The sequence below is a fragment of the Dicentrarchus labrax genome, unplaced genomic scaffold (assembly GCF_905237075.1).
Source record: "Dicentrarchus labrax unplaced genomic scaffold, dlabrax2021, whole genome shotgun sequence".
Lineage (NCBI taxonomy): Eukaryota > Metazoa > Chordata > Actinopteri > Moronidae > Dicentrarchus > Dicentrarchus labrax.
In genome coordinates, this window is record NW_026136706.1 from 6,647,167 (window position 1) to 6,672,469 (window position 25,303).

Sequence of the window (25,303 nt, forward strand, 5' to 3'; positions counted from 1 at the left end):
TGAGTTGATGCCTAGACCGATAACAAAACCCACAGACTAGTGGCAAGCTAAACAGGGAGTCATCATCAATTCAGAGTGTCAATCTGGCTAAATCACACAGCATTATTTTCATCTGTTTCCTCCTTTATATACCCCACACTACTGCTAATAATCACCAATCCGTCATTCACTTAGTCCCAACAAAGGAAGACTCCAGCAGCTATAAATATGTTACATTAGGACAAAAAGGCCCAAAGATATTTAAATTGAACACAAAAGCTTTACTCAGAGACAACACAAGCAGCTGGAGGAAGGATTTTATCTTACGACATATCTGCTGAGCTGGATGGTTCTCACCCAAGCGTATCCACAGACATCCACACACAAATTTCCCCCTTTGTTTGACTAGATAAAGGGTCATAATAGGGCTCACTGGTGGTTTCATTCTGCCAAAACACACACTTGCTACAACAGAAAATGGGAGGACTGTGGCGGGGAGATAAAAGAAAGCCAAGGTCAGGGATTTGGAGCACAGCTGTTACGGCAGCAGCAGAAATACCACGCATTTTGCTGCCAGAGAGATGCAGCAGGTTATTCACGTCAGCGACTTGGGCTAACCTTCCTCAATCACTTTAAGGGGCCGGGCACTAGAACACAGAGGTTGGAGGGTGTGCGAGTAAGTGGCTATTCATCTAGATGAACAACAGCACAGGTTTACCCCCATATCAATTTATCGTGATTAATGTGGCCACAGTAGAATTTCCTCTATGTCAGGATTTTTTATATTTTTCTTCCTGTAAAAGCGTGTTTTTGTCCTAAATGCTTTTTGAGGGTATGAGGCTGGTTAGTGGGATACTGTGAATAAGATGCCATTATTCCACATTTGTCCCATGATTAACACCCTGGTGGAGTGTTTCTAATGATGACCATCTATTTATATTAAGTACAGTTTAGGACAAATTCGACTAGTCCCTGCCTATAATTGTCCCTGGGACAACTAATAACACAAAACACATTCATTCAACTCTGCCAAGAGCCAGGGGAGATGGGCTGCTTATGTATTACCAGTTGGTTGCGATGCTGAAGATGAAGGAGTGAGCTGGGTTTGCTGTGTGTGTGTGCTGGCATGGTAGAATTTACTCGCAGGCAAAAACCACAGGTCCAGTTGTCACCAGGAGGCCTTTCCCCTTATCTTCCTGTTCACCTGCCCCTTAATGGATCTCCAAATTCTTTAGAAGAGACAAATTACCCGTGTCCGCTGCCTCCAGTCAGTTCATCCTCCTGTCACCTACTTACTTATCCAAGTGTATCACTTTGGATTTCATTTGACAAAGTAAATCCATCTCTTTTGAAGGGGGTCAAGATACTGATGAGTGGAGCCTTTAGTTTGCAACAATTCATCACAATTACGTACGTACTGTAGCGGTGGCCAAGGGAGCAGAGCATTAGCAGCTAATGGCATCAACATGCGGGTGGTGGGGTGTAACTGTCTGATTAGCTGCTGTAATACATCTAGAGCTGTTTGTGTGTGACAGGATGACTTGTAATAAAACACAGATACCGATGGATGGCACAAAGTAAATCGGCAGAACATGATTCATCATCAGACATGGTTACTCTTTAGTATGTTATGAATTATGTTGAACCTGTTTATAGGTTACCCAACCACACATTATAATGCACATACATGTATGTTGTTTTTCATAATACCTGTCAATTATATCATTTTATTCAGTGTTTAGAAGAAATATGTTTTCAGGGAAAGCAGCATAATTTTAATGCCAGTAAAAGATTACCATTATTATAGATTAATATGACTCGCTGATTTATTTACTTAATTTATTTACTGGGGTATTTATGATCTTTTAGCTTTAATGTAATTGTCATTATGTGCCTTTGATGGGATTAAATTAAAAACCATCAAAGTTAACAAGGGTACATCAAACATTTTTTACTTGTGTTTGCAACCAAAAGAAGACTTAATTCAGTAACAAAATGAATAAAAATAAAGTTGCCTTAACTGTCTAAAGATGTTTTCCTTGACTTTGCACTTTCAATTTTTTTTTCATTTTTTTTAACATCAACATAATCAATTATGATAACTAATTATGACAGCCTGCAGTGAAACATTTTGTTCAGGCAGTCTTTCCAGCACAGCACTGCTAATGGACTGTATAACCATTTTCTGCACCTTTGTGGACATCTTCCTTGTGGCAAACTGCATCAGGACAACAATTTCATGGCTGAAAAAAGTCAAATTTAAAGGATATGGCTGGTGGTATTTTCTCTTTAATATTATCAACAATTGCCCAGAACTAGCAATGAATTTACAAGTATTGTTAGTAGACATGATCTGAAATAGCTTGTGTCTTTGTGCCTTGTGAAGAAGATCTTCAGCAGGCTTACCTTCAGGCTTAACTTGAAAACTAATATTACAAAACACATTTAAAAGTGTTTTTAATTAGTTTTTAATTAATAATTTTCCTTTAAATGCTTCTTTTGATATGGTTCTGTCACATTATTTCTTTCTGCAAAATGTTGTGCAGACAAATTATACTTTTGATATACTTGGCAATTGAAGGACTTTTTGATCAGACAGGTATTTCATTTCGGTCATTGTTGCTCACAGGAAACACATGGTGTTGTCGGACAGTTTCCCCAAAGATAGACTGGAAGTATAAAAAGGCTGAGCAACAGAAGCTCAGACTGACGTAGGCACCGAGATGCCCAGTCAGTACACCAAAATAGGGCAACATTTGTGTTGGCTGAAAGTGTTGCCAATCAAAATTACTCCCACATGGATGTCAAGGTTACTTCCATGTCTTTGAACACTGAGATAAACTGCTACACTGAAACCCCTTATAAGGTGTCTCCCATACTAGTAATAAGCAGCAGAATATGGTACATACCTTATAAGGAAAACTGTATCAAACTACCTTTTAGATACCATACAGACTCACATATGTATCATAAAACTTACATCATACCAAACGTAAAATATGTATTTGACTATTGAATAATCTGAAATAAATATACAATATTCATTCATGTTTATATTTTTTTACAACTAATTCACACATTGTTGCACAGGTCATTGAACTTTCACTCAGTCAGAATTAAACTTTTAATGGAAGTATGGATGTTCTGGTAAGATTAAGTATAATTAGCTGTACATATTGAGGGCTCAGCATCACCACTTTGTATATACACAGCAAAATGTCGGCAAACATTTGTTGTCCCAAAGCCCCATATAAGAGAATGAATTATTCATAAGGCAAATTACCTAATTGCATTCATAGTTTTAAGAAAGCCACTTTTTTTTTGTAAGAACTAATCTAAACCCAAGGGTGGATTCATTTCCTACCCAGCATGCCTTGCAATTTGCTCTGAGACTGCTCAGAAGAGCTGTGTCTCTTTTAAGGGACGAAAGGCATATGGCAAAGATAAAAATGTCATGTGATGAAAGAAATTCTCTCCAAATGAGAGTTGTCATTCCACAGTTTGACCCTGAAATCTTCTGAGTATTGACCACTGACTGCATTCACTCTCATTGTGCACAACAACAGATGTATTTATGACACCAAGATGTCTTTTTTTAGTTTGCAAGACGAATAAAAAATAAAGGAAAATCCTCAGCATCATCCTGTCTGATAAATCTTGTCTTCTCTCTGACTGTTGACACGATGCAGTAATGACACTGCCATCAGCATTACCAGTTGCCTTTGAGTAAAGCCATTGATTTCAGTGTGTGCTTTTAATTATAAATGGGTCGAAAGAAGCCCTCAAATGTCAATGACGTGTTCAAATGCTCAGGAGGAGGTCATAAGATGAGTTGCAGATTGCAACCATGTGAATACAGCTCAGCTTTCCAAGTGTGTATGAGAAACTAGGGTGGCTGCAAGACTTGAGAAAGGCCCTGTATAGAACCAGTATTTGTACGTGTTCGTAATCGTAATATAACTGAATATAATCAATATTTAGAAACCAACAGTGTATGACATGACAACTTGTAGGTGAAAGGGAGTATTTACAGTTCACCCGACTCTCCACTTCCTCTCAGCTCTATGGAGCATTTTAGCATCTTTCAGCTCATAGTTCTGGTTTCATATTATCACCAAATTGACCAAGTTAGTGGCTTTCATCCATGAAAGCATTCTCTAACTACAGAGCACCATAACCAGGGTTGGCAGTGATATAAGAGATTTCAAGAGTTTGTCTCAATATTCAGCAGACAGCCAAGAGTATGATGGTTTTAATTCCCACCAAACACCATCTGATTTCACTAAGCTGCAAAACCTCAACCAGAAGGACTGTTTTACCCCACGTCAAGTACCAGATGGATGGGACCCAACACACCAGAGCAGAGCAGATTCCCTAACATAAGCTGTTAATTATAGAATATATTAAAGTCTCAAATAAAATTCTCCATGATTAGTTCCTGGTAAGTTCTGTCCTTTATTTATATTTGGAAGAATCATTGTTCCCAACCATTGGATTGGTGATACATACTGTATGGTGTAAAATGAAATCCAGGTTTTACATTGGAAAAATAATGCTCGATCCATCTCCTTTATTTGTATTTATTTTTCAACCCCTTTATTTCCCTTTTCTTTGTTTTGGCACACATTCCATTATTTATCTCCCTATGTTTCCCATGCAACATAGTTTCAACAAATTTCTCATTTTCCTTATTTGCCACAAACACCCTGAAACGACTCTCATCAGAATTTGATAGAATTTAACATGGAAAGTCTGTGATTTGAATCATTCTATTATTTTGTGGAGGGGGGCTAACAGAAAGTCAGCTGGCATGGTCAGAGGAAGTCTCAAACACGTAGCCCTACACTCTCATCTGGCTCAGCTGGAAAAGGACAAATGCTCTATGCCATAGAGTCTATGGGCCCAAAAACCCACAGGTGTCCCAACTACAGCCAAGTAGTAGGGCCATCATATAGTGGTCCATTTCCACTCATTCCTCATGTGCCAGATTATCTGGTGTGCATCCACCTAGCCTTTCAGTCTTTGTTTCTGCCTGTCTGATTCTGTCTGCAGACCCCGGTTTGGTCAGGATATGTTTGCCTTCAGTAAAACGTGAACTTTTATCTCACACACACACATGGTCTTTGTGTTGTGCTTTTGGGTCTAAGCTTGCTTTATTTTCTGAGCTATGACAACAGGAATGTGAAAAACTGGGAAACTTTCAAAGGAGTAGAGATTGTAATTTCAATCAGTATGTTTCATCCTGCTGTATCTGACCAAACTCTAAAGCCTTTCAGCTGACAAGCTAATGCTGGCTGGTTTCACACTCACCATCACAATCTATCTTCATAACATCATCTTCATCTTTACACTTGTACTGCATGTCTCTTGTCTTCATCAAGCCCCACAATGAAAATATGATCTTTGATCTTTATTGTTTCGTCCTTGACATTTATGTGTAATTTAATCTCTCTTATATCATAATGTCAAATAAACTAAAAAAACGAAATTCTAGCCTAGAATTTGAAACAGAAAAGTGTATAGCTATGTATTTCCTTTCACCTTCTATTTTAATTATCTAAATATTTAACTATTCTCTAACTTGACCTCATGACCTTCTACTATTTTTTTTTTTTTTTTTTAATTTCCATAGATAAATTGTAACATTTCTTAGTGTTTGTTAACCTGCTTGCATTGTGGGGTTTGTTGCAGAAGTCCATACAACAATTGATTTCTTTTACTTTTGGCACCTCATGCCTTACCTGAAATGTCGTGACTTTAATAGCACAGCTTATATAAGTGTGAGCAACTCTTCGCTTCGAGAGGAAATGACAAAAGAGTCATGATGAAGTTATTGAATGTTGTAAAATTACAGTGAGCTTGCTCTTTTCCTGGCAAGGTTGTCAATTGTTTAGCACAGCGATTATCTCCCCCATTTAGACTTGGTGAATGTGTTACTAAATGCAATCAGGGACTTTGGGAGCGCAATCTAGAGGAGCTGCTTAAACTGGGCATATTTAACGGCCATGAAAGATCTGGTGCGGACTGATGGCCGAGCTATATACAAGGTGACCTCTTGTCGCCCCTGAAGAGCGACAATGTTAATTTGCAACATGCCTGTGGACAAAGGCGTCCCCTGAGGCTTGGTCTCTTGTGCACACACACCAGCTGAATGTCAGACCATAACATAGCCACATCCAATTAACAACAGTGACTCTTTTAGATTAACACTTTTACTATGAGAGACATGTAAGGCCTTTTTTTTTTTTATCTTACATCCGTTTTGCTGTAGGAAAATAGTACATTTTGAGAACTGTGGTAAAAAATTGGTCTCAAATTATTACATTAAGCAAGAGTCTCTCAAGGAGCTCATGAGAAAGCAGAGAAAAGTGGAACTGATGTGATGTTATTTAGGTCAAAGCTATTATTGGGATTATTAATGGTTAACTGTGTTATATTGTCTATTACAGTCTGTTAGTCTGGTCACAGAATGGTATGCACAATTAGCGTGAATGGCTCAAAACATTTCATAGAGCTGAATCAAGACCTCACTGAGAGTCTTATGAAATTATTAACTCCATACATTTAGGATTCTTGGCAGGGATGTTGCAGTTGATTGCGTCATATGGCAAGGTGTTCCTGGTATTTGGTCTACCCCCTGCACGTTCCTGTCTGTTGTTATAGATTCTGACATTAGAGAATGAAAAGAGATCCAGACAAGCAGGCAAGCCTTCGGTCGAAACACAGGGGCCAAATTGCTGCACTGAAAGACCACAAACAAAAGCCCTTTACAAGGCTGACAATAATTCTATGAAAATCCTTGTAAACGAGATTACAAGAAAAATACCTTCCGTTTTCAGTTTTAACTAACTTCCATTGTGAGAACATTTGGCACTGTGGGAAGCCACTGCTGAATCAATCACAGATAGTTTAAGGGAAATGAAGCCAAAAACCAGTTACCTTCTTAATTGCCACAAAGCTCGTCTGAAACTTTCATTGCAGAGATTTCCCGTAGTTTTTTGCTCCACTTCATGGTCATTAAGTTGTGCATAAGTATTAACTAACTGACCTCATGCAGGGGTCATGCATCAGTTACACCCAGAATTCAAGACTCATTCGGTGTCAAGGTGGGATTCAGTACAAAAACCTGCCTTTAAACAGCCCTGCTCATGTGATGCCACCCTGCTGAAGACACAAGGGCACTGTTCTGTGACTGAATGTGACCCTCCCTGCGGTGTTTGTAAGAAAAAAGCAGCGGGAATCAGAGTGAATCACGTATTATTGCTGACTGACATTCAGTCAGGACTTTGGAAAGTGGTTTTGATCCCGCTCTTACTTTTTAGCCACACATCATGAATGGTGCCAAGTCTTCCAGTTTCTACAAGGACACCAAAGTACCCTATAGATGTTCTTATAACAGAACTGAAAATTGCAATGCACTTCCATCATCCTCTGATCAATCCATGACAGCAACAATCATCAGGTCAAAAATGCAGCTGCCAGACAAATCTCACATATACTGATGTCTTTGAGCAAGCCAAAGCTGATCCTCCTTCTGCCTTAAGTACATTGCCTCCATCTTACATATTTTATTACTTCATACATTCTATAATATCCTTAATGCTTTTTTTGATACAATTTATTCAAACATCTTGAGGGGGACAACGTTTTCTAGGGTCCTGCTTTTTTACTACACAATTTCAGAAGACACGCTCTGTCAAGACTTTTAAATCTATAGGATTATATGTTATCTTTTTTCTCTGTACTATGGTCCTTCATCGTTTCACTGGCACTGTAGCATATTCATACATATACATATTTTAATAAACTAAAAGTGACTCCACTTGCCCTCTGCTGGAAGGAATGTTTGATGTTTTATTTTTAAAAATAAATGGTACACCACATGTTCATTAATGGTGATTTTGAAAAACAATGTTTAGTGAGGCTATTTCAGCACGTTCAATACCTGGAAAATAGTCCGGTGTGTAACTTATTTCAGTTCCAGACTTCAGAGCGTTACTGCTCTGAAATCTTACTATAACAAGCTTTTGTAGCTTATATAATGAAGACACATATCCAACACAGTTCACAAGAAGTAAAACTTGAAAAAGATGAGAAAGGTCCAAGTCAAGGGAAAAAACACAAACTTTATTCTTTTCTTTTTACAAAACATTTCAGAATCAACCTCAATAAATAATAAATCCAATACAGACCTTCAAGAAGCAAATGATCAAACATAAACATGACACATTCCCTCAAACAGCATCATACAGTGCTAACCTTTAATTTTTTGCTGCTCTAGCACAGTAACAAAAAAATGTTCATGTATCAGTAAAATGCCAAAAGCAACACAACAGGAGGTGTTTGACTTACACGGCATTGCAGAATGATGAGCACATGAGCGATGCCACGTTTATGAAAGACAGAAGTATGACAATCAAAAAGGCAACTGAGATGCTTGTAAAGTAGCATGAGTGCGTCTTGGTTGGCCAGCCTGCATACAACCAGCAGAACCTTGAACCTGCAAACACAACCATTAATGTGCACTTTACAAAAACTATTATACTGCTTTGATGATGAGATGCTGTGGATGATGGGAAGTTTTTAAATGGCACGTTAAAAACTGGTTAGCCCTCAATCACCCATTCCTCAGTTTGTTCATTTGAAACACATCTGGATGCAGCCAGATGAGCGCTAATGTACAGATTTACATTCGTAATGTAAATGTGAAGCAATGTGTAATTGTGAAATGTGCATTTATTAATGTAAAGCAGCCTATGCAACCTATGTATGTATAATCAATTCTAACCAAAAGCCAAGTACCTGAGCCTTAACTGCAATGACGCAAATAATATTCCCCCAAACATCAGTTCTATAATTATCCCTGGAGTAATGCATATCCAGGCTTTGTGAGTAAAATGTGTAAATGTTTAAGGTAAGGTGGATTAAAAATAGAAGCTACTTAAAATCAGTAACACACAGGCATCAGATTAACATCACATTACCTGTTATAGTGTCATATTACACTGTGGAATGATAGATGTAGATACTGTATATATTTTTCCTTATCTGCAGCAGATACTAATAAGGCCATCCATTCATGTGTTTGCAGAAAATACAGGAAAGTCTTAGTTTATGTTTATGTTTTATATTTAGCATAATAGAAAATAATCAGATTACATGGCATTGCATGTAACTAGTGTAATAAACTGTAGAATACAATTTTAAACAGACCTCATTTTGAGAGTAACCTGCCCCACCTTAAAAAATTCTGAACCTTTTTGATAGATAATAAGCATTTCTGCTCTACTATATTCATCTGTCTGCATCATAGTCTATTGTACCCATTCGTGCCACACATAGAGGTGTCTTAATTGAGTATGGCGTGTAAATAGTTTCAGTTAAAACACATTTTGAAATACATTCAGCTTGAGTCTGAACTCGGACACTGGTTGCGCATTTGGAAGTAGGACAAGCTAACAGCTGAAACGGATATACAACCCGGTGTAATCAAGGAGAGACCATATTAGATGGCAACTGCAAAGAGAGTCATACATACATGTATAGGTAAGGCTTGTATGTAGCTTAATTGGCTGACATAACCTGCAAAACCAACAACTGGTTGAGTGTAGATACATACGTTAAAAAATATGTCTCCGGTGTTTAATACATGCTAACCAGAAACACTCTACCTCCCTGTATCTGGAATGGCTTGTTGCCTACCAGGCATCTGTGAAAGAGCTGAAAAACAGATGTGATTGACTAACAGAGTGTTGCTTCCCAGGAGCTTTTCAGCCCTTTTGACATACACTGAAAGACTGAAATGAGCTACGTGTGAGTGCAAACATACACTAGACAATTCTAAGACCTTCTATATGTCCGTTGCCTGTTACACATAGTTGTTACGAGATGGCAGTATGAATAACATGATTACATCTTTGTGGAATATAGGCGAATAGCGTGGGTTTTATTTATAGCGTGCATTTGGATTTCAGTCTTTGCTGCAGCTGTTTACCTGCTTTTTTCCATTCCTCCACCCAACCTTTGAGTCACATCTCACATGAAACTCGGAAAGACTAATGTTTGTGCATTACAGTGGATATTTATTGGCCTCCACGAGGTCATTGCAAATTGGAGTGATACATCCAGATCACAAATAGACTATTCACAGCTGGTTCCATTCGCTTTCCCCATTCATTCTTCTTTTCTACCTGTTTGATTTCTAAATAAATTGGAAATGCAGTAGGTTTTGTGTGTCATGCAGATCAATCTATAGTGTACGTACAACACCAAGACAAACAGGCAAGTGTCTACAGGCACACAGTAAATCCCTAATTTCATCAATCAAGAAATTAGTGTAAAATTAACTGCCATAACATATCTGCTTTGGTGTTGCTTATTGAACTTTTTAGTAATTCACTGACAGTAGTCTAAATATGGAATATAAATGTATGTGTCAGTATATTATAATGTGGGGTGGAAGAGGGACGACCTTGGTTTAAATTATTATATCAATGTTTAACTTCATACTGACTTTCAGGTGCCCGCAGTGCAAAAAAAGAACAGTACAGTGACGTGTAAAAACATGAGGTAAACAAAGCGGTGCAGTGCATGAGATGCCATGAAAGGTACTAGAGTGTCAAAAAAGTAAAGCGACCTTTCAGAAACAGAAACAACAGGGTTTCAGATACAGGTGTGAGGAGACCTAGTAACAGTGCAGATAGACATGTTTACAGTAAGTACTAGAAATTATAAAAGTTAAAGTCACTTAAATATCAGGACAGTCAGATACAGAGAAATAAATAAACTAGGTGCAATGCCATTTGCTCAAGGGTCATGTGATGCACTGAGGGAAGATGGGTAGAAATTAGAGTGTGCCCATTCCAGTGACTTCAGACGTCAGCCTAGAACAGTTCAGGGAAGGCGGGAGGGAGGAGGAGGAGGAGGAGCAGGGGAGGAGGGTAGACAGAGAAAATAAAACAGCTGTGAAAGAAGAACTTTCGCTTGAAAGGGAAAGTCATGTTGCAATGGCTGGCTTTGTGCTCCATTTTTTTATGACACCTATTTTTTTTTTTTTTTTTTACACAGATTTGATACCATATTTTCATTGTACCCTTTCACATACAACATGTTAAATTCTAAAAAAAAAATATGGTAATATAACCATGCAAAACTAACCCCTCATGAAGCCATGCGGTGGACAAAAAGGAATGGTGGTGTCATGAAATGTCCAATGTAGAACTTGCTGTATTCCCTGACAGAGGCATCACATCACTCTTCTTTCTAACAGCATTGCTCAAGTGGCAGTCGTGTTCTTTTTTCTTTGCTTTTTTGTTCATTTTACATTTTTTTATTAATTTTACTCTTTCCAGACAATTACACAATCGGACTTAATAGGCAAAATTATCTAATATAGTAATGACAAAAAGAAATACAATATTATTCTTGGAATGAGGCATGCTAAATAAATAGGCCTACTTACAGGAATAGTTTGACATTTTGAGAAATACCCTTATTTAAGATGAAAATACCACTCTTTTATATATGTTAATGCCAGGAGGCGGTTATCTTAGCTTACCAGAGCATAAAGAATTCAAACAGGGGAAAACAGCCAGCCTAGTCTGCCTAGTAGCATCTTTAAAACTGTCTAATTGACGTATCAGAGCTTGTTTGTTGAATTCATATAAAAACTGAAGTATAAAAATGACAAGTTACAGTTTTACAGGGTTTATGTGCCAAACTATGTCTTAGACCGGAGCAGTTCCTGGAGTCTTGTTGTCAACGTGAGGCTGTTAATTAGTGAGCTTTAAAAGGTGCTGACATGCAGTTTTTGTTATGGTTGGCCAGAGCCAGGTCACCTGTTTCCCCTCGTTTCCAGCCTTTGCTAAGCTAAGCTTACAGTCTCTGGGATCTAGCTTCACTGACAGCGGTGAGAGTGGTATCAACCTTCCAATCTAACATTAACCGTATTTCACAAAATGTCAAGCCTTTCCTTTAACGATACACTGGCTACATCCATTTAAAACAAATCCCAGTGCTGGTAGTCTGACCTTTACTATAGGTGTTCCACAGGCTAATGCTTAAGTGTTGTGTAAAACCAAGGGAGTCTAGGGGAAGTTCCATGGGATAACACATAGAGGTTAAATGTGAAGCGAAAAGGTGGTTTTGATGTTAGCTTCTGCAAACAGAACCAGATTTGGGGTGACTTCAGGATGTAGTCATGGATGAGGGGTCATTCCACATGGCAGCCACGTCCCTGAACCTGCCATTGGAGTTGTGGGAAAGCAATAACCATTAGTTTCTCAGTGGACTGCTGTCTGAAATCCCCTTAAGAAGTCGAAGACATAAAGTCCTGTTTGTTGAGTATTCTCCTGCTCTAACGCTGATAACATTTGACTTTGAGGTGTAGGTAGTCTGTGGACATCAGTGAGGCTCAGTTTCCTCAGAGTAGTGGATAATACATTTATTTTTTCTGTTGATAATGAATTAGTATTTCCAGTGGATAGAGGGGAAACGGAGACAGGGGTGGTGGAGCATGGCAAGAAAATTCTAATGAAAAAAATACATCCCTCAGTATCTTTACTGCTGTGTACCGTATCGTACTATCCAGCCCTGGTTTATTTAGTCGCAGGGCTCAGCAGATTTAGTCTTAAATATAATAACATAAATGGATAATGTGCAAATATAACACCGTTAGATCTTAGTTATATTTACAATGTTAGGTTGTATACCTTTTTATGTTGTGTTACACATTTATCATGAATATTTTGGTCATGAACTTTCAAGAACTGAGGTAGGCATTGTACATTTGATTGTTCATTTATTGATCATCCAATTTGCTAATTTGCAGGTTCAGTTCAAAGACACAGCTTGTCTCAGTAGTTGGCATTGCTCCCAGGAGCCACTTACTTGCAAAGAGCGTGCCTGCTGAAACCTAATGCATTTTAATGTCTACACTTGGATGAAAATAAGGAACAAAAGTAGAAAGTTACAACCAAGAAAATAGAATGATTATTCATGGGCTTATCTGTCTCTTTTCAAAACCTGACAGATATCATGAATCTAGCAACTCATCAAAAGCATCAGTGTTGTGAATGACAAAACTAAACAAACAGCAGAATCACAGACAGGAGTTCTCTTGGATCTCAACTATGATCATGGTCATTCAGGTGTTGCTTTAATCCTTTAGATTGTGCTGGAGCCCAGCTGTTAGAGTTAAAAGGTTACCTGGCATTGATGAGATATTGGGCCAGGCTGATGTTTGCAGGGGTCCCTGTGATGGTGATCTGGCGCTCTGACGAGCCCTCCATGGCGTTGGCAATTTTGATCTGCGCCCCAGACATCTGTCGAATCTCATTTATTTTGGTTCCCTGGCGTCCAATAATGCAGCCTATTAGCTGGGGGGGGAAAAGCAGAAATCTTGAACCTGGAGCAAGGAAGCCTCTGTATTGTCTTAATACATTTATATTTAATACCTACAATAATACATTGGACGATAATGGGTTATGAAATGGTCTGGGTTTTAATTTAAATCCCATCATTCAGGAAATTAGGTTTGATTAATGATAGCATGGTCAATATATCAGCTGACTCGGGGTGCTCTGCTGTGCCGACAGTGAGAACTGAAGTTTGCAGGATCATTGTTGGTCATTTGTCCTTACAACATTCATAAGTTTGAGAGAACATGATTATCTTAGTGTATTTGAAAATGTTTTCCTTATCAGTTAATTAACTATTAAAGTTGCCGTCCACCCTTTTAAAATTTCAGTTAATTAGATCAATGTGCTCTGTGGCAAAGGTCTAAATAATTAGGCACTACATTATGACATTTTGCACAATTAACATCCTCTCAATATCACTCAAATTATATCTGATATGCCAGTTCAATGACACATGAGAAGAACAGAATTTTGAAATCCCCCAGTCAGCTATCTCAAGAAGGCATTACTCACATCATTAGGAATGGTGAGTTCATGGGTGCTGGCTGGTGGACTGGCATCCAAACCTGAATTGGGGAAAGCAATGGGATAAGAAAGGAAATTTGACTCTTTAACAGAACTGAAACCTGTTTGTGGAATATTTTGAAATTTTGGGAAACATGCTTATTTGATTTCTTTGCTATGAATTAAATGAGAACATTGATACATCTCAATCTGTGATCAAAATATGTCCTCTTTGTCCAAAAAACAGCAAAATCTGCCTACCAGCAAGAAAGCAGAGCTACAGATACAAGGCTGGTATTGATGTTCTCAGTTAACTCCCGGCTTTAGAGTGTTGATAAGCAGATTTTATAGCTGGCTGTCCAGGATAGCTGTTTTCCCACTGTTTCCAATCTTTTTGCTAAGCTAAGCTAACTGGCTGTTTGCTGTAGCATTAGAGTTGTATCAACCTCCTCATTTACGCTTGTCATGACAGTGACTAAGTTTATTTATTAAATTTTATAGACTGTTCCTTCGAGTATGTAAGCTTATTTCTCAATGGAACATTTATACTGTTTCTCCTTATTAAATCCTGTGTTTGATTTGATATAGGCTTTGTGGGAAAAGTCAGCTAAAGCACATTTGAATAAGAGCACTTTTTTTTTTTTTAAAGAAGAGCTCTTGTTGATTCATTAATGGTAATTGCCACATCCTTTTAGATGAAAGACGGGAAAAAAAGAACCAAAAATGACTGTACTTGTTGTACATTTATGTATGTATTCTAGATTTAGTTGCCATGTACCAGGGTCAATGTGAAACAGTTCAATTCAGATGTGGGGGAAATTCACTTGGATATTTTAGTGTAATGTAGCCACACTATTTCACTGGAGCTGTTCCTCTTTAATGGAAAATAACACAACCCAAAAAATGTGTCATAGGAAGGATGTATCCTGTTGCCAAGTGATAATGCCATTTTGAATACATAATTTTAAAGTGAAGCCCAGTGTCATTTTGTTGCCGTCCACTGGCATAGTATCAGACAGAGCCAAGAGAAAAATATATACATGAAAAAATCAAAGAAGAAGAGAAACCACAGGGGCCAAATCATGCTGTGCCAAAAGAGAGATAAGGTGGAAGGTAGGGAAAGAGAAAAATGTTTCTCTGGATGCAAAGAGAAGGAATTATCTAAAGGGCCTTGTGGGTACGTACCAGGGAAAGCAGGGGTGGTCTGTCCAAGAGGGGTAAAGGGGGTTTGCTGCATAGCCAACTGGTGGAGCTTGGTCAACTGCTGAAGGGTTAGGAGGGAAAGTAGAACTAAGAGGTTACTGTTACACAGGTCACACCAAGAAATGAAGTCAACCAAAACTAGAGTGAAGAACGGTGAGGAGAAGGAGGCCATGACACAGGGTGGTGGAGGACAAAAAAGTAAGAGAAAAAGAGATACTGAGAGAGGATGACTGTCTGTCATGGGGTTGTAAATTGCTGGGTAATTTGAAACTATTTCCATTTCTTCTTCTATTCCCTTGTAATTTTCACATACTCCAATGTAATTTATCTTCAATTTAAAAAATGGAGAGGCAAACAACTGCACTCATTGACCAAATGCAGGATAGAAAATTCCCATTTGCCCCCTCAATTACTATGTGTCCTTCTGGTTGGCATTTATGACTCAGAACCGGAAAACCTTTCGTTTTACATGCCTGTCAGAGCAGCCGCACTTTCCCCCGACATGGTCACAGGATGTCTATCTCCTGCTGTGTATCATTTCCATCAGGAATGGGGGAAAGACGGATGCTTTCAAGCCTTCTTCTCCTTTTAAGAGGAGTTTTAATGAGGGTGGAAGAGTGTGTCAAGCCTGTACTTGAGTGATTGTACCGTCAACCACCACCACCAGTGGCATCAATCACTGCCCAACTTTGAATTAGTGGATCTGACACAAGGTAGCTCTTCAGATGCTCTTACGACAAGGACAGATTATTAATGGTGACTATATGGTCCACTAGAATTAAAGGGGTGTCTACATCAAAACTGCCATTACTGTCTTTGCCTTTATCATCATGACCAGCAGTCACTGTTTTCTTTTAATCTATCAGATCTTCTAAGAGTTCTTTCCAGTGGTAGAGCTGTAGCCCACCCTTAAACCACAAGGACAGAGATTTTTGAAGTTGTGAATTCTGACTTGTCTCTAAATAACTTCCAAGAGCTGGAGTGTCCATGTAATGAAATGTCTTCTACTGTTTTTTAATGTTTTTTAATTATAAATAATTAAGATACAGGTATAATTCTTGATTATAGAGAGACTTAGAACTCACATCTGGGTGTGGTATGGCGTACTGTCCCTGAATTGTGTAGGCCTGGAAAGATCAAAAACATAACAGATAGTAGATTTTAGTATCTCATTTGCAATAAGACTGAGAAATTATTACCCAAAAAGCAAATCGGCTTAGTCAGCCGAAGCTCTGTACAAAACATTCTTATACTTGTAGCTCAAAAAGTAATAAGTAAAGTGTGATACTACAGTGAATCATATTCTTAATCATATTCATTGTTACCATATTCAAAGCTGTAACAGCAACATCATATAATATGTAGATGGATATGAAGTGCAGTGAAACCTTGTACATGCAAGTCTTAGAAATTATATAATCAATCAATGCAAAATGAATCCCTTCTGTGAGTGTCAAACAAGATATGGTCCTATGTCAAACAGTGTACTAGACTAGTTAAACAGAACTGATACAGTTTGTTAACTTTTTTATTAGAGAACAGGGGCAAATATTTCATTATGTACACAAGATTGCTCAGAACAGCAACAGGTAGAGCTGCTTTGTGATTCCCCCCTTTGGATCTTTTTTTATTCATAAATTAAATTCTACATTAAAAAAAACCCACTGAGACATCCAATGTTTTTGTCAGTTTGTAGTAAAACGAAGCAGATTCCAAATACATGCATTAAATCTAAGTTCCAAATTACTGGTGTGGACACAATAAATATGCCGTGTTTCTCAAAAATTTTGCATCTAACAGCTTTTAGCCCAACTGTGCAACTAGATTACCTACATTAGCTCGACCGACATTAGTATTTGCCGTGCATTCTTTTTGACACTAATGCCATTGTTGATCAATCACACACAAAAATTCCACACATCTACTTCATGAGGCAGGTGTGTAGGAGTGTGATGAGTATCCAAAAGCATCATGGCCTGATTAAGGTCTAGCACCGAAACATTGCTAATAAATGTTTGTATTGCAAGTTAGACAGTGTGCGGGGATCTTTTGTATTGTTGTTGAATCAAACATTATGGTGCTTAGAGTTCACCCTCCCTCCCTCCCTCACTTTCCTGTGTGCCCACAACCCACCCATCCAAAGATGACTGATGATAGGAGGCAGCACATGAATTGTATACTGAAGTCACATGTTTTGTACACAACCCTGGCCTACATCCATAAGTCTTCTTGGGGCAGTTTAATATTGTCAATGTGGACGGGTGTATTTCCATGACAAGATCACCTGTCCGGAAAATGGAAATACAGGTAATTTTACTGTTTAAACGAACACCTGATACTGTAATTATTCTAATGAGGACAGCCTCGTTTGTAAAAGGGTTGTGGTGGCATATATGTGTGCGTATGAAAGCAAAAAGGCTTGCGGTAACAAGCAGTGGCTGATGCTGCAGTAAAAGTCTCGAGTTGGCTGTGGGCACAAACTAACAAGCTGGAGCTAGCTCAGCTCTTACCTGGCCACCAGAAAAAATTACTGGGGTGGAGGCGGGCTTTGGGCGATAAGGGATGGTGGCACCTTTTGGTGGAGACTAAGAGAAAGGGAAGACAGAGGAGAAGCAGAGTCAGCATGTTCTTACTTTATGTGAAATAAAGATGAATTATTTAAAGAAATAGTTAATTTTGGGAGATATGTTTATTTGCTTTCTTGGTGAGAGTTAGGGAAGAAGATTGATACCACTCTCACATCTGTATGGCAAAATATGTTAGCTTTGCTTAATTATTGTGGTTTTTCAGTGTGTTATGTGCCAGACAGTTTCTTGGCTGGAAACAGTGACTTTGTGTTAGTGAGCTTTAGAGGTGCTGGTAGGCAGATTTTGTTACCTATGGAGAGAGACAGACGGTTTTCCACAGTTTCCAGTTTTTATACTAAGCTAAGCCAACGGGCTGCTGGCTGTAGCTTCATATTTAATGAACACATGTGAGAGTGGTATTGATCTTAATGAAAGATAATACATATACTTCCCAAAATGTTGAACTATTTCTTTATAATATTGTAGCACTCCTGTTCTTTACTATTTGGTGATTTCCTGTATTTATGTGAAGTCGAGACCTGATTGAAAAAAACACGATTATGCAATATTCTGTAGGGTAAAATACAGAAAAAGCATTCATTCATTCACTTGGTAATTCAGACGTATTCATATTTTAAATCAAATTTCTCAAGGTGCTATACATCAGAAAACTCACAGCAGAAAACTCACTCTGATGCAATGTGGTGTCTTTGTAACTTGGTGTTCTAACTGTGAGAAATGGTCTAATTTGTTGGCAGCTTTTGAAAACAACTCAATTGTGTGTGCATTGAATTAAAAAGGAGTCATGGAGCTCAGTCATATTAGTCGTCTCTATTCACAGAGATTATAAAAATACAAAGAGCTGGCACGTGTGAAACCAGATCATCACAGATTAAATGCATCACAGGCCTCTATTTTTTTACCTCCAGGATGCCAGCTTTTCTTCTAAGACAACAGGGAGGTGGTTTCAATGAGAAGGAAGGGGAGTTCCAGTTTGCAAACTTACTATAATGACACAGTTATTGATTCATGCTGTGCCGCAGAAACAAGGCTGCTCAAGACAGGGGAGATTTAATCATATTTCCTCTGTAGCTCGTGTGCTGTAGAGCGAGGAGTATTACTTAGGTATGTACTATACTTAATACAACATAATACAGCAATGGTGTTCTTAAGAACAGACTTGGGTTTTCCTAACAGTACATCTGGATAGTTACACACAAAGTTGATAATTTCTTTCTCTAAACTGTAATGATATGATTTTGTTTTTATACTTTCTAATACCAATCCAAGTCTGCACCAAAATGGAAAGTCCATAATTTAGCCTTCTATTTCGCAAGCAGATTGTCAAGTGGACATTTATTGATAACAATTTCAGACCCAGACATAGTGTAACTGGTATCTCATGGTGGCATTTTTTTCTTTCTGTGAAGCAAATTTAAAACACTGAGGCCCATTAAAAAATCAATTTCTGAGAGAAAATGTAACCACCATGAACAGTGAACATAACGGTTTATGGAGACATGGTAGAAGTGTCTAGCCTAAGATGCAACACATCTCTAATAGCCTCGAGGTATTTAACACTGGCTGTCATAAATTCTGTAAGAGTACATAACTTGATTCTTACTGGAATTAGCACTTCAAAGCTGTTTTGTAAAATCTCAACATACTCTACCTCCAGCATGACCACACAGATCTGTTTGACACACTGGATGATGGCTTCTGGGGTCCCAGAGATTGTCACTGCACGTTCTGTGGAGTTCGGCAGCATATCCCCTGCCACCTGAACCTGGGCCCCTGTGGACTGGAGTAGAGTAAGGCACTTTGAGGGACTTGACAATGTTGACAAGATTCAGTTGTAAGTCACACAGGCTGTCCAGCACTCTGAATGGTTTCTTCATGCGCTCACTTCTGTAGGGCAGCACACTAAAACATTTTCATTTACTTGTTCCACTAATCATCCTCAATCAACCAACCTTACTTGCTGCAGGCTGTAAAAGTGGCTTTTTGTACTCTACCCCTGTATAAACAAATATTTTTTTTAAAATATGAATAAGCACCAAGATAAATAAGATGCGGTTTCTTCTTTGATGGAACTCTGCCATGCTGTCTCCAGCTGTGACATGTGCCTTGCGGCCTATGAAGGTCCATCTGGGAGTACAAAATGCTGCCTAATATGACTAGACTCTGCTTTTGGCTCAGCATCTTCTTCTACAGTTTTTAGTTTCTTGTGTTTTTAGTGAAGTGCTCTCAAGAGTACAGTTGTTATTAGGGGATAGCAAATTTCATTGGCTGCCCTGTGCTGTCACCCCAGCCTTGGCGTGGCAATGTCGGTTGGTCCAAACTGAAATATCTGAACAACTAATGGATTGCGTTCCATTAAAGTTTGTTCAGACGTCTATTGCTCCCAGAAGGTGAACCATGCTACTAGATGGATTGTCATGAACTCTGGTTCATGTTGCCCAGAGGATGAACCCTAATAATTAGATGCACTGGCCTCTGTATATTGAAAGGTAGAAATGCCTGTGTTGTAGCATTGTACTATAGTGCATTAGTGCACCGGGTGTGGAAAAAACATGTTGTCACCACTAGTTTGCAAAGCAGGTAGGATTATTAGACTTATTAGGCAGTTAGTTTTTATAAATTGTTGGTGTGCATGCTGATATTAGCATTTCTCTCAAAGCACAGCTGTGCCTAAGTACACTGACAATGTGGCTGTAGACTCAGTCTTGATTATAGACTATACACGGGGCTACTATAATTTCTCTTGTAATCCAATTTCCCCCTGGGGATCAATAAAGTATGTCTGCTTCTGATTCTCCAGTGAGTATTGTTGGAGAGTCTTTCGTGATTAGGTAAACAAGCATACAAGCAGAAAGTTCAATGTGCTGCCCTCAAGAGTTGAATGAAAAGGCCTTTTAGAGGGCTCTGCCTGTGCTCCTTAAACTGGAGAGCAATGTGGTTGTCACTGCAGCTACAAGGTCAGAAATCTCTGCTGAAAGTTACAGTTATTACATTATTATGTTCCTACATTCTGCATAATCAAAGGAAAGGAAACATGAGGGGAAATTAGGAAAATGCAACAATTTAATCAAACAATGAATCAATTTTCATACCAGTAATGTATTCATGGAGAATGTAAACTAATGACTAAATGTAACTAACAGAAAGATGAAACAATTTGGCTACATTCTCTGTTTGTCTTGTATTAAAAAAAATGGCAAAAGGCTTGATTCTTATATCTGTATAGCAATTTTTAGGTTATGTATAACAAATATTTCATATCATACCTCTCTCATTTCTTTTATTTTGGAGCCTCCCTTTCCTATGAGGGAGCCACACTGGCTGGCTGGCACAACAAGCCTTAAGGTGACTGGGGGCTTGCTGGTGGCTGGGCTGTTGCTCATGGAATTGATTATGTCCTAGGAAACAAAAAAGATATATTTCATTTTGCAGTGGTAATATTTTCTCAATGCACCTCCAAAAATATTCATGACGTCAACTTTTCTGGCTAATTACTATCCATATAAATCAATTTACAAACTTAAGTCAGTCCACATGACCTTTCTTTAATATCTTTTCTGCTTGGTAAATGAGCACCGCTCTTTTTCCTCACTAAGGACACAGCAGTGGGTCCCCTCTTGCACGTTCCAGTCACAGTGTTTGAATATGTCAATTAGATGACATCAAAGACAGGGTCAGAGGAAAATAAACTATTTAAATTCGCCTATGTGCCTTATACAGATCTACTGTACGTGCAGAATTACTCCTAAAATCTGTGCATGTGTAAAATGGAAACATGATACAAAATAAGTACCCAGGCATTCAGACGAATTGTTAGAAATAAAATTAGATCCAACACTAATCTAAAATGACACTAATAAACCCCAGGCAGGTACTTTATCTGTACATAAAGACGGCAAAATGACTCGAACTGCCATTGGACTTTATCAGTGCATGTGTCCGGAGAGCTGTGGAAATTTTACCTTGTATAGCAATTCGGCTGCTACCCACCACATGATCTTATCATACCTCCTCGAATTTGTAGGCAATCATAGCAAAAGCCTTGAAGATAGTGTCTGTTGGTCCAGTGATAGTGACAATCCTCTCTGGACAGTTGCCTTCAGAAATATTGATTCGTGCTCCGCTCTGGAAAAACAATTCATACATATTGTCAATGGAGTCAATATAGCTCATGTGAGACCTTAATCCAGGAACAGATCTCTTCCAAATTTAAATAATCTATTCACCACTAATAAACTGAACACATGAATTTGTCATTTCTTTCAAGCTTTTAGTTAATCTCCGAAGTTGTGGTTTGGCTGGGAGAATTGTACAGATTTTTATTATTTTAATATTTAAATAAAGCTCTTTTGAGACTGAAACCCACCTCTTCTCGCATCTTTTTTACTGTTTCCCCTTTCTGTAAAAAAGTAAAACTGTAATGAAAATACTAAAAATAATTCAAAGCATGGTTTGATTCTATATTTTTACAAGTATGTGTGATCGAATAAAAATAGCATACCTTTCCAATTATACTTCCAACCTCCTGCAATAAAAAACAAAAAAGGGAAAACAGTTGTTTTTTTTAGTTTTTTAGGTAAAAGTACAGTAACAAGAACACTTGCTGTTGCTTTCCCTGGACCACGTGCAAACAGGGGCATTCAGAGGTTACACAGCTGCATGGTGTTGTTGGGGGCCACACTTTCCATATGCAAGCAATCACTCTTCATGAGTTTGGTGTGGCTCAGTGGGGAAAGGACAGAGAGGCTGTGCTGGCTGCAAGCGTCAACACTCTCTGAACTCTCCTCAGGGACTGCGAGGGCTACATCCATTGTGACGTTTCAGCTGCAGGCCAGTTGTTGTGCAGTGCCAAGTTCTTCCCTAAGAATTCATTTATATATATATATCAAGCACTATGTTAAGTCACACAGTAGAAAAAAACTTTGTTGTTACCTTCAAATATTCCTTCAGGAATTTGTTCTTCATTCAAGTATTTTTCTTTCTTTTCACTCAAACTTTTACTTCACTACATTCTGAGGATATAATTGACTATTTTTCTCCTTTGTTACTTACTACAAAATATCCTTTTCTGTACTATATGTTCCTGTCGTCTCAACACACTTTTTTATCCATTTAAACTGTCATGATTTATTTTATTGTATTGTGGCAAGCGACTGTAAGTCCATCATTCACAAATGTTGTTTCTTTCCATGCGTGGTAAGGAATGCTCCCCTAGAGCAGGTTAATATAGTATGCGTAGTGTCAGTGAATGCAGCCCCATGTCTGACTCCTTCCCCAACCAAATCCCTAATCAGGGCCAGATTATATAAGGCACCTGCTTGCCTGTGCCCATCTCTGCTTTTGTTGGAAGTCAGCCTTTTTTATACTGCAAACCGAACTGACTGCTTCTGTTTCAGCTTTGATCTGATATGTTGGTTGAGCATATTTTGCTGGAACCCCACGTTTTGAAGTGATCCTGTGTGTTGGTGCCCCATACTAGAGGTGGTAGGTTGGGTCATTAGACCAAAATATACCTCTCCATTTCTACGTTCATCTGTTCAGCCGTTTTGCTTCTTATTGTACCACTCCTGTGGTGAGGTTCCCGCTCTTTATGCATGTGAGTAAAAGCACTGAGATGATTAACAGTAGCTCCTCTACACTCCTCAGTGTAATCTGCCCCTACACAAGTGGCTTCAGTTCAGTTTTGCATAAATTCACTCATGGTTTTAAATGTTGTATTAAGGCCTTTTCAGAATAAGGTAATAAAGTGCTTTTTTTATTCCCCTTGTAGATTTTAGTAATTTTAATTTGGCTATTAATCTCTCCTGAAGCTCCAGTCCCTGCCTAGTTTGATTATTTCAGTGAAACGTCACTGTGTCTTCATTAATCCTCCAAACAATGTTTAAGGTCCTTGAGAAAGTATTTCCTGGGGTACATTTCCCCACGTAGTGTCGGCCTTTTCCCTGTCCTTTCCTTATTACCCTCGCCACTTCTGCATTCAGCAACTTTAGAGTTATTCCAGCTCTTAAACAGGGAGGCATAACTAACATCTGACAATTAGGCTAACACTTGGTTACAATAAATCTATTCAGAGGCTTTTTACAGTTACGTGATGCTTGAAGTGCTTTGAGAAACTCTCATACAACACCCATATCTGAGAAAACATGAAAACTAAAAGATCAACACATTCCTGCTACCAGTTCCGCTCAGAGGGGGTATCCAGGACTCTACATACGTCACCTTCAGGGGCACGTGTCCGCCACAAAGTCTTTCAGATGTCCTGGACAAAAGCGCCAACAAAACTGTGGAAGAGTGGGAGTGTCCAAGGCACTGTACCAGCACCTAAAAAGACCATGTAGACCCCTTTGTTGGGGGCAACAGAGCCAGACCTGGGCTGCCAAAGTCCCCCAATGCAGTCATACATCTTCTGGCAGGCTCTGGGGCCTGACTGGGCCTGTTATTGCAGGGTTATTCAAACTATCACCGGGTCACTGGTGTCTGAAGTTCCTGCATGAGCAGCCATGCAGTAGGTGAGTTTTGGGGCTGCAGACAGCTTGGCACGGTGAACAAGGGTAAGATTTTGGCTAGTCTTTGTGGTGCACACCCCAACAACATGGCCAGGTATTTGTAGTGTGAGTGGGACATAGAGACTCAGACAGAACTATTGTTGCAAAACCTTAATTCTATTTTACTCATAGAAAAAAAACTGAAGCCAGTTGCTTGTAGCTATTATCACAAAATTGTGGACCACAGTTTTAGCACCTTACTGCAGTATTGACTTGTGAGCAAAGGCCACATTAACCAAGCATGAATGACCTTTCCCAAGTGGCAAACACGTACACATCATTTCTGACCACCTCTTAAAGAGTAGAAGGAGAGGGGAGGGAGTACACGCTACACATAAGTGCCTGGGAAAAAAAAGCCCATGTTGTTGCCCACTTATGGGTTATGCACTGTGCCCTGGGAAAATGAAAACACTACGGGCTGACAAGAACCCACTGAGCAGAGTCGGCAGAAGCCTGTTACTCTTTAAGTCTGGAAGTGAAGTTTTAACTTGTTAGGGCTGATCCACCATCCAGACTCCAGAGGCTTGGTCTGGGCTGAAACTAGTGCAGAGAGCTTGACAGTGGCACTGGAAGACAAATGACAGCCACCGAGATCTTTTTATGCACAGAAACCACAACCAATGGAAGAGCCATGAGTCAAGTCTCTGTATCAATTCCATCATACTGTATCAGGGTGTAAGGAGATGCAAACTATAGTGAGGACTAGCAGAGTAAAAGGCCAGAGCTCAGCTCCTTCATCCTTAACAGTAAAGGTCATGTTTTACTCTCATAATAATGTGAATATGGATCTGTCAGTAAAATCAATTTTCTGGCCTGTAGTTGCGGAAAAACTAGTCTCATATGTGTCAAACTTCAAAAACTGCTGGCTCCATAAACTTCCCATAATGCAAGCGATAGCATTTAACCTTCCCCACTGTATGTGGTAAATGTCTTTCAAGCTTCATACCCTCAGCTCGTAACATAGGCTCTCTGTGAATATCAGTTGGTTCAAGTCCAAGCAGAGGCCAATAAATTCATCATGGTTGTGATCCTTGATTTGACAAAGCTCCTCCAGAGCCCAAGAAGA

At 38.9% G+C, this 25,303-nt stretch overlaps 1 protein-coding gene across 6 annotated transcripts in view; it reads right to left on the reverse strand.

Moving 5' to 3' along the window:
- Window positions 1-8,085: 8,085 nt before the first annotated feature.
- The window catches only part of pcbp3 (poly(rC) binding protein 3), a 61,184-nt gene continuing 43,966 nt past the window's right edge, over window positions 8,086-25,303 (reverse strand). For 2 of the 6 annotated variants that reach the window (XM_051404377.1, XM_051404378.1), the window contains exons 7-17: window positions 22,194-22,217; window positions 22,059-22,091; window positions 21,701-21,817; window positions 20,959-21,090; window positions 19,344-19,472; window positions 17,615-17,689; window positions 16,190-16,231; window positions 15,087-15,165; window positions 13,911-13,963; window positions 13,186-13,355; window positions 8,086-12,220 (exon numbers count right to left, since the gene is read on the reverse strand). In XM_051404377.1, the coding sequence (XP_051260337.1) occupies window positions 12,166-12,220; window positions 13,186-13,355; window positions 13,911-13,963; window positions 15,087-15,165; window positions 16,190-16,231; window positions 17,615-17,689; window positions 19,344-19,472; window positions 20,959-21,090; window positions 21,701-21,817; window positions 22,059-22,091; window positions 22,194-22,217 (909 nt within the window). In that variant the 3' untranslated portion in view covers window positions 8,086-12,165. The remainder of the gene's footprint in view (window positions 12,221-13,185; window positions 13,356-13,910; window positions 13,964-15,086; window positions 15,166-16,189; window positions 16,232-17,614; window positions 17,690-19,343; window positions 19,473-20,958; window positions 21,091-21,700; window positions 21,818-22,058; window positions 22,092-22,193; window positions 22,218-25,303) is intronic. The other 4 variants (XM_051404382.1, XM_051404379.1, XM_051404381.1 and 1 more) reach the window with 4 other exon arrangements.